Source organism: Contarinia nasturtii, unplaced genomic scaffold (assembly GCF_009176525.2).
Source record: "Contarinia nasturtii isolate CC-2019 unplaced genomic scaffold, AAFC_CNas_1.1 Cnas_scaffold_864, whole genome shotgun sequence".
NCBI classification, from domain to species: Eukaryota; Metazoa; Arthropoda; class Insecta; order Diptera; family Cecidomyiidae; genus Contarinia; species Contarinia nasturtii.
Genome location: NW_022198211.1, coordinates 3,569,119 through 3,584,321, shown reverse-complemented (window position 1 = coordinate 3,584,321; position 15,203 = coordinate 3,569,119). Strand labels below are relative to the sequence as shown.

Below are 15,203 nucleotides of genomic sequence, written 5' to 3'. Positions count from 1 at the left end.
TATGTTTATAGCGGAAAACCAAAACTATTTTATACACGGCTCGTAAATGTGTTAGTTCTTCTTTTTTTTCTCCATTCTTTTGAAAAGTCATCCGCCTGAATTGGCATGCAAAAAAGTAATAATAATGAAAGAGAGAACGTGCACATGATATAAAGATAGGCTCATTCGATCGAAATAGATCAGTTTTGTAGAATTTGTTATTTAAAAAAAATGATGTCTTGTAATCGATTCACCGCTGCATGCAAATCTCTCGCTAGGCTTGTGTTGTCGATTTTCGGTTCATGACACATACAAACACGAAAATACGTCCTTTCTCTATTTTTGTATATTCTGGTTCATTGCGTCGCATAGTGCAAGTGTTTGGCGCACGCAATTACATGAATAATATCGTCAGCTGAACTAGTTGAATGACGGTTTTCCAGTGTACACATGCATTTAACACACCCGGAATGACAGTGATTTAGAGTTACAAAAGCAACGGATAGAAAATTAATACAAAACTATAAAATGTTAAAACTAGAGGCAAAATGTAATACATGTGTTACCATTGGCAACTATGATTAAACACTTTCATTGTGTTCGGGCGTTTGTTTTATTCGCACAATGACTAACAACCAAGACTAGAACAAATTGAACAATCATAATATTGAATTTATCAAAGGAAAAAAACTCATTAAATTGCAATTCGTTCCACATATCTTCTATGCTTTCATTCTATGTGTGTATTTTTTAATTAACTAATGCGATTTCGATGGTTCTTTTTGACAGTCGAACGAACCACTTTTCATTTATTTAAAGTGGAAATTAAATTTTCGAACTCGATCCACCGAAATCATTTAGAAAAGCCATGCTTCCATTTAACTTTTAATGAATGCACATTGAAGCGGGGGGAATATTCAACCATTTCTGTCGACGGTCTAATAAATGAACATTTTGGACGTGTACTATATACCACATATGTACACATTGGCTGGGTGGAATTACCCACAATCACATATACGGACGGCATGGTTGTTGTTATTGTTGCTTCAATCAGTTTCGCATTTCGTGTACTTGAGCATATATGCATATGAGCATGTTTGTTTATTGGATTTTTTTCGCTTAAAAATAGCACTCCGATTTGTTTATTCAACTTTTGGTCGGTGCAAATAGCCGACCCAGCTCTGGCATATCGAAGAGGGGATCAATAAAACAGCTGACCAAATCGATTATGCTACTTATCGCATTTATTTGATGTATACAAAATGGAATCATTTCAATCATCAATTATTTCTAAAATAAATATTTTAAAAACTTATTTTCATGAATCAGGACAAATGTTAATGCTACTGTTTTATTTGAGATGGTATTTATTTTTTAAATGCTTAACACAATGGCGCTTAAAGTTGGTGCGAGTCAATATTAATTGATGTATTATGTTATTTATCATATTTCAGAATCAAGATAAATGGAAGTATAACGGCCCGATGAATTCAAACACAATATCGGCAATTGGAGGCGGCATGTCGATGCAGCAATCACATCAAGTGCCGGCGAATACAATTGTTAAACCACCATCATTGCCACAAATGTTGAATCCATCGTTGCATCAGCAAATGCAGAGCCAACAGGACCGTAGTCGACAACCAACGGTAGGCATTTTGTTTTTTATCGTCAGATTTTTGTATTGTTCAACATTTTCACATTAAATTTCTTCATTAAATTCGTCCACAGCATCAATTACCGAACCATTTGAGTGTCGGACCAAATATGACTCATGGCGCATTGAATAGCAATAGTGGAATGCCACCATCCATGCAAAGTGGCGTTGGCATGTATGATCACATGCAACCCGGTGTTAATATGAATGGTGTAAATATGTCGCCAAAAACCGATCAACAACAAAGTCAAATGATGCAATCTCAACATTTGAACGCGTTACCGCCACAAAATCAATTCCTGCAAAGCAGAAACACAAGCACGGTAAGTTTGTCTGCAAATTTGATTCAACATGCAAAATTTAATCAAAATTCATTGAATGACTTCAACTTCCGTTTGAAAAGTAAATTTACCCATTTCCAAACCAATTATTTAAAATCAAATAAGAAACTTCAAATCAAATTCGACGCACTTATGGCAATTTCCTGAAGAACTTTTAGCAACATGATTCTACTTCGGTTGATTTTACGCGAATTTTTTTTTTCCATTTTCTCAATTTTCGTCATCGTAGTTCTCAAAGCAATAAATTCAATTCGTGACACTGTGCCTTTTTCTCGATCTTGCCATTGTTGATAAAAAAAGGTAAACACAATCAAAGCGCATAAAATCCTAGCGCGTATCGCTCAAACAAATGCGTAGAATGTTTCCTTTCTGTTGTTTTTTTTTTTCTTGACTCACTTTCACATTTTTTTACTAATGAAATACATAAGTACAGATATACAGTGTCGATGAACATGCTTTTGCGAGTTTGTGATTGTAGAAGGCATTAAAACCTGTTTACTTTGGAAAGTAGCAAAAAATCATTTCGAGAGAACTTTATGGCAAGAATTTCAATTACAGCCGTAAAACCTCATAAACTATCTCTAGGAAAAGCCACAAAGAGTTTGACCAGGATTTTAATGGCATCGTATGGGTTTTACAAAACCATCCAATCCATTCTGCCTTAAAAAAGTAAAAGAAAAAGTAAACGAAGATGAAATAAAAGTATAAAAGTTAGAAGAAAAGCCAGTTCTGACGCCGTCATCATCGTAGCATAGCGATACTATGTGGGAGTTATCGAAACAAAAATTCTTTTATGGTCATTCTTTTTTGATTATGTTAGTAGATTTTGTTGTCATTATGCTTGTGACAGCGACACAAAGAAATGTCCATTTTTTTTAGTGAATAGCACAATTTTACGACTATTTAAATTATATTGCAAAATTAATGAATGGTGATGCATTTTGGAGAAGCAGGTCTTTAACACTTCTCAAGTAAAAATATCACATTTCGAAGCACAAGACCGCATATCACATTTTTAAGAACGCTATACATTCTTCTTCGTTAACAATCTGACTATGTTCCAATTCAGTCCTTAACGGGTTGCGTGCTCGCTTTATTAATAAGCACCACGAGAAAATATGACAACTTTAAATTTTTTTTTTTTTAAAACGACAAAACTTTTTTATCCGCAAATAAAGACACATTGTCGAAATGCATCCGAACCATTGTTTCAATTATTGTTATTTATTTGAATAGAATTCTTGAAATTAAATTGGCAAAGTCATAAAGGTGCAATATACTTAAAACAAATTGAGTTTTATTTTAAAATCTTTGATAAAATATGCCAAGCTGAAAGCGAATTAACGAATCTTTATAAAATTAAACATTATGTGTGACTACGGAAAAAAAGCCGTTTTCTTTAGCACTGCTGCTGTTTGTGTTTCTTTAAGAAATTAAATTTTATTTCGCTTCTGCACAACAAGCGCTAACTCCATACAAATTGGAATCAAGCAGCACTTGAAATGAAAACGGCTAGCATATACACCGGTATGAAAATGCCGGCTCGCATGTCATTAAATTAATATTACTGTCGCACATACATTAGCCATGTATTTATGAATGCCTTGGTAAATATCCTCATGCAAAATCAAGCTTCAGGCAACAACAAATTTTTTAACTACTTTTTACTTAAAGTAACATTGCACTAGCACATACAATCATTTACAAGCATATTTGTTGCACATTGCGGTTAAGTTATTTCTTGTTTCATATTACATGTGTATTTCTCTATCTTTCTCTCTCTCTCTCTCTTCCGCATTTTTCCAATTTACGTGAATTTACTTTTCATCACTTGAAGCAAAAACGCTTGATGTATACTGTACTGTACCGTATTCATATGTATACAAATATGCTTCTAATGAAATTCTCGCTTTTAGTACATCATCTTAAATGTTTGACGATAACGAAAAGTCATAATTCTGAAACAAAGAATCCCCTGCGGTTGTGAGTGTCTCACTCTGTACGTGTGTTCGCTCTACTCGTATATTGGAAATTTTCAAATGCATAACTTCGCAAAATACTTTTATTCATTGAGTGTTCGCATAAAGTTTGAGTTATAAAATATTATTCCCTTCTCAAATAAAAATGAATATGTACAAAAATACTTCAAGATAAACAATTTAGTCAATGGGCGAAAAAAATTCACTGTAATAAAATTGACTGAAACTTCTTTGACATCATGATGGCGCTCAATAAAAGAAGAAGAAAAAAACGTTGATTTTGAATAATTCATCTTCAAAAAAGAATGGAATAGCCCCTGTGTACAACTTTTTGTAGCCGCTTTTCGGCCAAATGTACATTAAAGTAGTAACACTTGCATAGCGTAGTTCAAGTAAATTGGCAAGAAGTTGCATACTCAGTAAAATTGTGCACATTGCATGGAGCACAAAAAAGTGCAGTGCAGCGATCGACAAGAAAACTGAACGCTCACAATGACGACGACGTCCAGACATAATGCATAACTGGATGCAGTGCAAGTGTGACGGCAGTCATTTTAGTTTTTTTTTTTTCAAGTTTTGCACAAACACACATGTATACGCTGTCTATATTGGAAAGGACAAAATGTACAAAGAGAAAAGAACAGGAAGAACAACTACTTATCCAAGATATGACTATTCGTCTGTTATGTATGGATTCAATTGCATTTTTTGCTTCTTCTGTTCCACAAATTTGAAAACATTGCAGTACAAAACATAAAGAGGAGAGTATTCAAATGGAGTAGAAACTATGAGCTTCCACACTGAGTTTTTCACAGAGACAAAGAAAAACTAAGTTGATGAGAAGATTACCCCAACATCATTTCCATTTGAATGCAATTTACATCGATATTGCGAAAAAGAGAATAAAACGAGTAAGTAATGGCCAAATTTTGTGCATTTATACGTGAAATGAACAAATGCCCACAAATGGATCATTGGCACCAAAGGAATACGATATTGGGTTCAATTGATTTTGAATGGCATTCTCCATTCAACATTCATATTGATTTTTTTTTTATATCAGTATACTTAATATAAATGTCTTGCACATATATTCTTCACTGTTTGTGCATGACAAGCCAAATCATATTAAATTCATTTTATTATTTATTGAATTCACTTGAAACGTGTGTCTTATTTCTGTATGCAATGTAGATGGTCGTGTATTTCAATGAAAATAATAATTGAACTGATAATATATCGTATTCAGTATTAAGCACTGGGCACATGTTTCTTAAACGCGATATACACGCATCGCTTTTATCCTTGAAATGCGTCTTCATTCCATTTGCGTTGGTAACATTGCCGTATTTTTCAACATTAAATTTGGAATTTTTTAAGAGTGTGTATGAGTGCGAGAGAGAGAAAAAAGAGTTTTAAATTGAGTGAGAAAAGTTTTATGCAACATTATTAGCAGTACTATTTGCTATCCCATTGAAAATTGTTTATTCAACTGAAATTGCTTTTCTTTGTTCCAAATGGAAAACAAAATATACAAAAAAGAAACTCTGTTGAACAAGTTAATTCTATGGAAAATTTCCAATGAAAGAATCCATAAAGAACAAGTGAATTTGTGCTGCGTTTGATTGGAGACAATAATATGGACTAGATAATTAAAAACGCGTTTTCATGGCACATGGCTTGTGTCTAGGTAAATCGAAGGTTTGCTTAAGCATAAGCATACCATATCGAAAACAAAATAAAAATCTATATGTAGTATAGACTCTTAAATGGTAAAAACAATGTGGATTTGTAAGCAAGTTACATAGCAATGGAAAATTATTAAACCTTTTGTTTTAAAATTCAAAATCCATCATTATATTCTGGGTGGTTATGTGAATAACAGTATTCATTTCAATGAAACCAATATATTAATTTAATGAATTTTGTTTTTTTTTGACCTTGGAACTTCAAACACACATCCACACAAAAACAATTTCCGCCATTTAGACAGGGATCGAATTAAAAAAAAAAAACACACACACACACACATGAAACGACTCGAATACAACATTTTACAGTCGTTTCTCACGTCCAAGTGTCAACGGAGCAATAATTTTGTTTTGATGAACTCCAACCAAAAAAAAACATTTCATCATTGCTTATACGAATGTGTAGCAAAAGAATATGGCGTCAAAAAAGCAAAGAGAGGGAGTGAAACGCTCAAAATTGACTTTCATTGAATTCGGATTTGTGTTCGAGTTTCAATTTTGCCAATTCAATTTAAATAAAATACCAAATTTTCTAATTCCTTATATACATGAAAAATGTACAGATGTTAGCACATATATGTTGATTGACGTCGGAAAATATTTAACTTATTCAAAAGAATAGAGTCAGCTTCGTAAGTTCTTTCTTTTCACAGTTTTAATTAAAATTGTGCAGAAAACTCCCTGAAACATTTCAAATGCAGTAGCTAGAAAATCATGTTAAGAATTTAAACAGCAAGTGTCGTTGCCACTCTTCGTTTTGAGTCTTTCGCAGTGTTGCATAATTCGATTAAGATTTCATATCCAATTTCTGATGAAATTGCAATAGTGGGAGAAATATGCATGTAATTTCTCATCTCAAAATATGCTTCGAACGATTTGCGCATTGACTTTGAGTGAAAAAGTGTTGAACAGTAGAAGAAAAAATCTGCGGATTAAGCGTAAAACGTTCTTAGAACACTTTAATTCATTTTTCATAGAACATGTTGCTACAGTTTTTTTTCCTGCAAAGAATACGACAAAAAAAACCAGCATAAAATATTCTTGACTTTGTTCAACGAAAGCGATTAAGAAGCAAGCTGCACGACAAATGCAGATTCACCTGTGACAAAATTCTATTTCTCTAAAGTGTCAAAGAAGGTGTCTCTGCGAATTCCGTTCAAATGCTGAAAAGAAAAAGACATATTTTATTTTCAGCAAAAATCTGCAAATCTTCACGAAAGCGTTTCCCATGTGGTTCATTGTTTCTGTTGATGCATCATGTTCAATTCAAATCCATTGGTTGTATGCGCATTTCTTCTTTTCATCGACGATTCGTTGAGCATTTTTCTTTCTTTCTTTCACTTTCATTTTTTTTATATCAGTCATATGCGCATTTTCATCTTGTTCATTCAATTTGCTACTGTGCATTTAGTGGTACTGGGAGTCCAATTCTGTATTATTAGACACAGAATTTGTATAGATTCAAAATGGAAGCGAATGCAGCTAGAATAGATTTTTTTTCTTCTAAATTCGTGTTTGTGAAATAGCATGCGATAGTGCCAGTACGGAATGTAGAAAACTCAGTTGGAAGGAACGTGAATAAAAAATACTATAGAAAAAGAAAGAGAAAATAACGAAAGAAAAAACGAAAAATAAAAGAAAAGAAAAATGAGCGTGAAGAAACCGCGATCTAGCCCAACAACTTTACGGTGACGATCACATTTACGCTATGGTTACATTAGACGTGTTGCTGTTGCTGCTGTTGCTGTCGCCATCATCGTCGACATTTTTGTTATTATTGCTGTTTTCGTTTGCTGCACACAGACGATAAGTAAAAAAAATTGAAATGAAAATATTACTTGAGCACGACCGTGATGCATATATGCACGTATGTGTAAACGCGTTTGTGTGTATATACGAATTAGTATTATGCTCATCGCTCTTCTGGGTTTTGGTATTTTGAAGTGGCGGCTCTTTAGTTTTACTCTTGCTTTTCAAACTTGTCTTAGGTTCGTTTTATTTTTCTTACTCAATCGTATTTAAAATAATGCGCTTTTGCCTGCACGAACAACACGAAAAAATTTATATATATATATATATATTCAATCTGGAATAGTATGCATCGTCGTTTCGCTTCGTTGAATTTTCAACTTTGAGAAAAAATTTCACGGTTACTGTGTGAATGCAATGCACTCTCGTCCGATCATATGAATAAATTTCATTTTCTTGAACTTGAATTGTAATTTTCAATGCAATCTGTTTCGTGTTAGATATATTTTTTTTCATCAGTTCATTTTTCTCGGAAAATCTCATAAAGAAGACTCGAATTTCGAAATGGATTTTTCTCCACGAATGATAAATTTCGTTAGCAAATCGAATAAAACGTAGATATTTCCACCTCTTTCTATGGAGAATTTCTTGCATTTTGTTTTTGTGAGAGTACAATGATCGATTTATTGCAAATTTCCTGTTGATTTTACTTTATTGGTGTCTCAATTCTTCAAACATGTTCCTTACAAAGGGAGAATATCTTAAAAGCATGCTTAAGCATAAAGCGATAGGTGCTGCAGTTAAAAAAGCCGTCTTTTATTATCGTTGGTTGGTTTTATTTGAAAAAAATAAAAAATTGTCGGTCAATAACCGTTTAATGACATTGTTTCGAGAAAATTAATTGATAAGAGACATCAAGAGAAATACGATTATAAGGGGAAAATGTATGAAAACGATTCTTTTTTAAGTTATAGCTTCACATGAATTGATGATTACAATCGAATTTTTCGTGCTGATAGAGAACAAAAAAATATAAATTCTCCGCAAAAGAAATTGTGCCAATTCAACCAAACGAACACTTCACATGAATTTACCGATGCGATATCAATTTGGGAATTCGAAAGCTGATATTTTGTCGTCGCAAACGATAAACAAATTACATAAATAACAAAAAGAAATATCAATACCGCTTCGTTTTTTTTGCTGTCTCAACCAAACATTTGATGCTTGGGTTACGGCGTCATTTTAATTATATTATGACTGTATTTGCAAGCGAATTTTTTTTCTATCATTCGATTTTTCCCAAAACACGCGCAATCAGCATCAAATCCATTGCGACACGTCCGTAATGCTGTAGAAAGGGAAGAAGCGATTAATTGTAAATCGGTTAAAACAAATAAACAACGATTCGACCGGCTTTGATTTTTTGCTATTACTTTTCCTCTCTTTTCGTCATTAGATTTTTGATCAGCATTTTTGATCAACATTTGTTCACATATACACAAATACAAACATACATGCGTTCGATTTGTTGGAATTCTTCGGATTCCTTGGAGGCAAGTCAATTGGTCACTTCATAACAGTATTGACAATAGTAGAGTAAGGGTCGGTCGCCCGTATACAATATTTGTTTCCTCTCTGTTTTTCATCGTGGCAATATTTTTTTTATAAATATCAAAATTGAATATTGTGGATGTACCTTGACTAACAAAACAAACTTTTGAACGTCAACATTCAGCATTAGAGCATAGAATTGTGAATTTATGTTTGTATGTGAATTTAATTAAAATTGTAACAAAGAATTGAAACCGATTCTCAGATGGTTTATCAAATAGTAGATTCTATTGATAGTATCAATCCGAAAGTGTTCACACATTAAAATGTACGTGCAAATCCTCCGTATAAATATATTATCAGTGATATATGTTTGTCAGTCGGTTTGTAATACTTTCGTCCGATAGATTTTGGTCAGACACGAGTGCGCGCACTGAAGCTCGGTAATAAAATTAAGGCACTTAATCCAAGTGAATTTGAAAGTTTGGATTGAATCCAAATGGATAAATAGCCGAAATGGTTCTCATCTGTCCATTTATTCTGTTTATTTGAATACGTATCGTGTCCGCGTAGCCGGATTTCTGTACACAGATTTTTGCGATACATGCCACAGTTTGAGATAATTTATATTATATCGTGTATGCAGCAGCAGCAGCACAATGCAAAAATAAAAATATATCAGCGTGAGACAAAAACCCCATAAAAAAGAGAACAAGTGACAAACATTTTCATTTAATTCAATCTATATGCACTTCCACCGGGTTTTTGTGTGTGCCGTTCAGCAGACGTTTTATATTGTATTTGTTGTGTGTTGATCCAATAGAGTCATCAGTAGTTAAATGGACTCGACTGAAATTATCGTAAGCGATTGTAATTTTTGCGCTCGCGCACCCATACACCATTCTCACTCATTCGTTATTCTGCTCATTATTTCGCGTATTTGCGTGCGCGCGCGAGCCAATATCAACTTTTATTGCACGACTGAAGATTTTGTCCTCTTGAAAAGAGCGCGCCCCATGGTGATATTTACATTTACATCTGCTGGTAGTTTTGTCCCGCAACCATGACGGCAACTTGCAGTGCAATGGAATGTGGTGGAGTACAAATGAAATTATTGTGAATATACTATGTATAGTATTGGTGTGGCTCATTCTTTAGCAATGCCATCCTTGCAATGCACATTCGCCTAGAGAATCTTGTTTTTACCATAATTTTTTTTTCGTTTTTTTTTTTCATTTGTTCGCGCAACACCAAATATTCTCTCGACACGATTGGACACGATGACGGTGTCTTTATTCGCTTTATGCATATGCGTGTTTGCTAACTATCAAACTAAAGTGGTTTGCAAGTGCGCACAGTCATAAACTCACGTCTTTATAGATATGTATATATTTTTTGCATTTTCTACTTCTCCGTTTCCTGTCCATTATTATTGTTTGCAAGCATGTATTTATTGATTTAGTGAGTGCAGCTTCTTATGTCAGGGCACAATATAATCGAATACACGCTACACACTAAAAATGATGTTGGTTATCTCATACCGTACCGCGTGTGTGTGTATTTTTTCAGCTATATCATTTTAACCACGCGCATAATAACACATATACACCTATAGAAATACGAAATGTTCCAACTTTGTGGCAATTTTTTTCGTTGTTTCGTTATTATTTCATTTTTCGTCCGGTTGGTTCGTTCTGTGCAATTTCAACTAACTCGACGCCTTTATCGGCGCATTCTTTTGTTCATTCAATATGAAACAGAACGATTTTTTTCTGCCAAGTTTTATCGTGTTCAATTTGGTTGTACAGTAAAAAAAAAGCGAACTAGTCCAAATAATGTATGTGTATTTATGTGCGTTTTATGGCGCATTTTTCTCCGGAGCCAAGCAATTTTTCCAAGCAATAAGAAATCACACGCAATGCCCGTAATAATTTGAGAAGCAAACGAAAACTCAACCGAAAGTGTACAAGTGTACAACACTATGAGTCATAGATACTTCTGTCTTTTGCAAGAAAATCATATGCTACTGAATACAGGGTCCATATGAATTTCATATTGTGAAATCGATGCCGCACCAAAGACATTTTTCGCACACACAGAACAAACTCGACATTTTCTACACGAGTCGTAACAAATCACAGAGTTAGTGTCTGGACAAATGCGATTGCGTGTGTCCAGCGTGGCTGTTATTTGCAACTCGACGCCTGTTCTTTTTTAATATTGTTTCGTTTCAATTTCATTACAAAGGGCTTATGTGCTCTCTCCTCTCGATGAAATTGTTCATTCAATATTATCCGTAGACCATACTATAATATAAACACTTTGATCGTTTTCACTTGATGACAAGTCTCGATATTGCCACACACATAGACGCGCATATGACAGATATTTTGGCATACTCTATTCTATATATTTTTTACAAGAAAGAAGCTTTTATAAATCATATTCTCTTTTTTTTGGTTAAACGTCTCAAACAGAAAACTCAAGGGTCATCTTTCGACAACTTTTCGTTTCAATCACATTTGTGTAATAGCTCTTTCTTTGTTATCACGTTCATACGTTCGGCATTGTACCGAAAAATGTAGGTAGAGCGACAATAAAACACAATCGAAAGTAAATCACTTTCGTTCAATTACGCTTTTTTCGATGTATGTGTGTGAAACGATCAGAATGAAATTGTTGTGTGTTTAGAGGTGGCAAAAACGCGACAGGAAATACTCTATATGTTTGTGTAAGTGAGTCGTTAATCGGTGAAACTGTCATCGTGAAATTATTTAGTCCGGAAATTTTTTGCCAACGACACACAATATCTCACAGCGCTCACACTTCCAATTTTTGTGCACGTAATAAATTTGCAAATGGTAATGCATTAATGCTGAGGAAAAAGCGGGCCAAATACAATCCGAACAAGAACAACAACGACAAAAAAAAAACAATAAGTAAACAGCAATAACAAGCCAAAACAAATGAATTTGAACATAGCAAAGTGCTTGCTAAAAATTCATTTTCTCGTAGGTTTGAATGCTTGTTTAGCGACGACATATGTATATATGTGTTTTCGTTTTGGTTCGAGAGCGTTGTTCACTGAACCAATTTCACATGGAGTATGTTTGCACATGGGAGCAGCAAATGACGACGTGTAATTTAATGCTATAGCATGTTTTTGGTCTCAGACAAACAGGAAAAAAAGACACAAACACACTCTTTCTCTCTCCGTACCCAAGAAAATGTTAAACGAAATAAACCTTATTGGGCTTTCGGTCTACGAACCTATATTTTTTATTTATGAGCTTTCGAGCAACACTTTTCGTGGTTATTCATAAGAAATTCACAAATACTAATAAAATTCAATTGGAAAAGTCTTCGAAGCAAAAGTTTCACGCATTCGTCATAAGAGCATTAACACAAGCTTTTCAACGGCGCCTTCTTTCATTCATCGTTCATTTGAAAAAAAAAAAAAAAAAAAAAAACTATATGAATTCTTTATTTTCATTTGCATCCATTTGCAAAATCGCCAAGGTTAAATCCATTTTTTAAACTGTTCACGCTTTGCTCACAATTAGCCCGACAAAGCACAATTTATCTGCACTCTAAACCAGATGCTCTTCATTTTAACGTTCCATTTCAAATGTATTTTCTCATTTTGAAAAAAGAAAAAAGAAACATTACGAAATGCATTTGATCGACAGTTTTTGAGCGTAAAGTACACACTCGCATACACACATTAGGTGGCAGCTCAGCAACTAGAGCCACTCTATTGAGTTAAAATCGTTTATTTCATTGATCGAAAAATTCCTGAAATCCATTGAGCAAATTGTGAAGAGTTCATCTATGTAATAAAGTGGAGATGGAATCGTATTATCAGTTTTAAACAATAATACAAAAAAAAACCGCGGCAATGACGCCAGTAATATGCACTATAATTGCAGTATTTTATCATCAATTGTTTGGTCGATGTGCTCATTTAATGGTAGATATGCGTTCATTCATTGGTGTGGATGCATGGTAGTGTCGAAGTGGTCTCAAAGGTATCATTTAGCGTCGACCTATTATCTGGGTCTATAATTGAGTGGAGTATACATGTGAAATTGACACGGAACAAGCAGGGAAACGTTTATTCAAAACCGTTGGTGGTTGGCAAAATGTACTAAATGCAATACACAATACGATGCTACGTAGGCAATGTAAATGACGCTGTTGCTACTACCTTGAAAGTTAGCCTCTCTTCCTTCAATTATAGGAATTTCAATAATTCTTTGTAAAAGAGATGCCTACGTCGTACACTCGCATGTCATCTATCCATTTTAATTTCACACACTTCGCTTCGCGTGCGCCCTTTTTCACATTAGCTCTCATTTCAATTTGAATATGGTACGTAACCATATCAATGTTGCGTGTGTTTACTGCTTTGAAACGAAAAAGTACAACGGTTTTCTAGTTCACGGATATTGATTCAGAATGTACTCAAAATATCTATCTATGTGTTTGGATATGACAGAAAAATAATTGTTCTAATCGAATAATCAAATCAATACATGTAATTTGATAGAAAAAAGAAGTTTATTGTTCGTTTTTAACAAAATGAACGATAAACGTCAATGAAGTCCCCCCAGCGAACTCAAATTAATACTTTCTCGTCGTTTTTATTGGGAAGTTATCCATCTCATTGGCGTCAAAAAAAGAAAATAACGTAAAATGAGTAATTCAAATTACTCTGCATTTGATTGATTCGAGTGAATAGCTCAAATAAAGTAGTCAATACTGGAGTCAATACCAGGCGATTTTTTGGAAAGGAAAATCTTGTGAAAAACGGAGAATTGCGCAGTAAGCCTCAAGTTCTTTATTCAGTCGATGTCAATAAACTTTAATCTGATTTGCAATATTAAGTAGAAAAAAGCGGAAAGCGATTATCATAAATATTGAACAAAAATAGTAAATGCCATTGTGTGTATTCGATGTCAGATACTTTTTTCATTGTCCAGTCTAAGAATGTGTTCGTATCATATCGGACACGACGTGTTTCTACTGAAGTTATATGACATGTTCGACATCTATAGTAAAATGAAATTTGGCCCGACAAACACTATCGCATTACAAAAAAAGAGGCAGGTCAAGAGGTCGAGACGACTATTAAAATCGACTTAATCCTAGCTGTTTCACTTTTGTCGCTCGATTAAAATGACCATAGTTTTGTCATAAATTCTTCTACAGGTAATGTTACCGGTGATTTGGTGATGTCGACAATGTTTGCTGCTGGTCGAGATGATGAATAAATAAATACGTTTAAATAATGATTGCGTAGGCAGAAACTTTCATCCCGCACACAATAATTATATTTTTACGAGCACATTTCAGCCAATTTTAACGAAAGTATTTTCTGTGCGTGCATCATGAAAATGCTGTAATTCGAATGACTGATCCCCATAAAAATTTAACTGTTTAATTCGAGTTCCAATCTACCCGCCCCACTCTTTTGGCTACTTTTCTATTTCACTTATTTTGTGACAAACACAATAAGATCTTTGACCTTTTGCATGAAAGTCGAATATTTTCTCGATTTTTTTTTCTTTTCACATTGAATCGATTTACTCAAATGAAAAATTTTGGCAGTCGAATTTCAGCCTCATTTTTCTCTTTTCTTTATATCAAACAACAGAAACGACGTTGAATTTGTTTTATTTTTTGGTTTTCGTATTTCAAAAGTGAACAAACGTGAGTTTGTTATGGAGCTCAGGCACGATTATTCTTTCCCTATCTCCACTTGTTGTGGTGAAGTACAATAAATAAAATGAATAAAAAAAACATGAAACACATTTAAACATTTGAGGGTAGCATGACAATTTTTTTTCCACTCACTCACACGAGTAATTCCGTAGGAAATTACCTAAATGTTTAGAAGTTATATTTGTTATTTTTTTCTCTAACCCTTTTTGTATAAAAACGAATTTCAATTTGTTTCAAAACATATATCAATAGATTTATATATTTTTCCGATGAGAGAAATGTTTAAACATATTGCAGTAAAATCATGATTGGGACAACTTTGGAAACCACAAACACAGCCCATGATGATGATGATTATGACAAATGATCAAGTGATTGGGGATAGTTTTAGTGTAAAATCCAAGAGATAGTCATAAATCCATAATATGTGTATATGTGTGTTGAGACTTTTCAGATCATCATTTTT

The 15,203-nt window shown here is 33.8% G+C and overlaps 1 protein-coding gene across 3 annotated transcripts in view; it reads left to right on the top strand.

Moving 5' to 3' along the window:
• LOC116342667 (maternal protein pumilio-like) overlaps positions 1–15,203 on the top strand; it is a 182,428-nt gene that overhangs the window by 9,980 nt on the left and 157,245 nt on the right. For all 3 annotated transcript variants that reach the window (XM_031770363.1, XM_031770362.1, XM_031770361.1), the window contains exons 3-4: positions 1,437–1,631; positions 1,714–1,962. In XM_031770363.1, the coding sequence (XP_031626223.1) occupies positions 1,437–1,631; positions 1,714–1,962 (444 nt within the window). The remainder of the gene's footprint in view (positions 1–1,436; positions 1,632–1,713; positions 1,963–15,203) is intronic.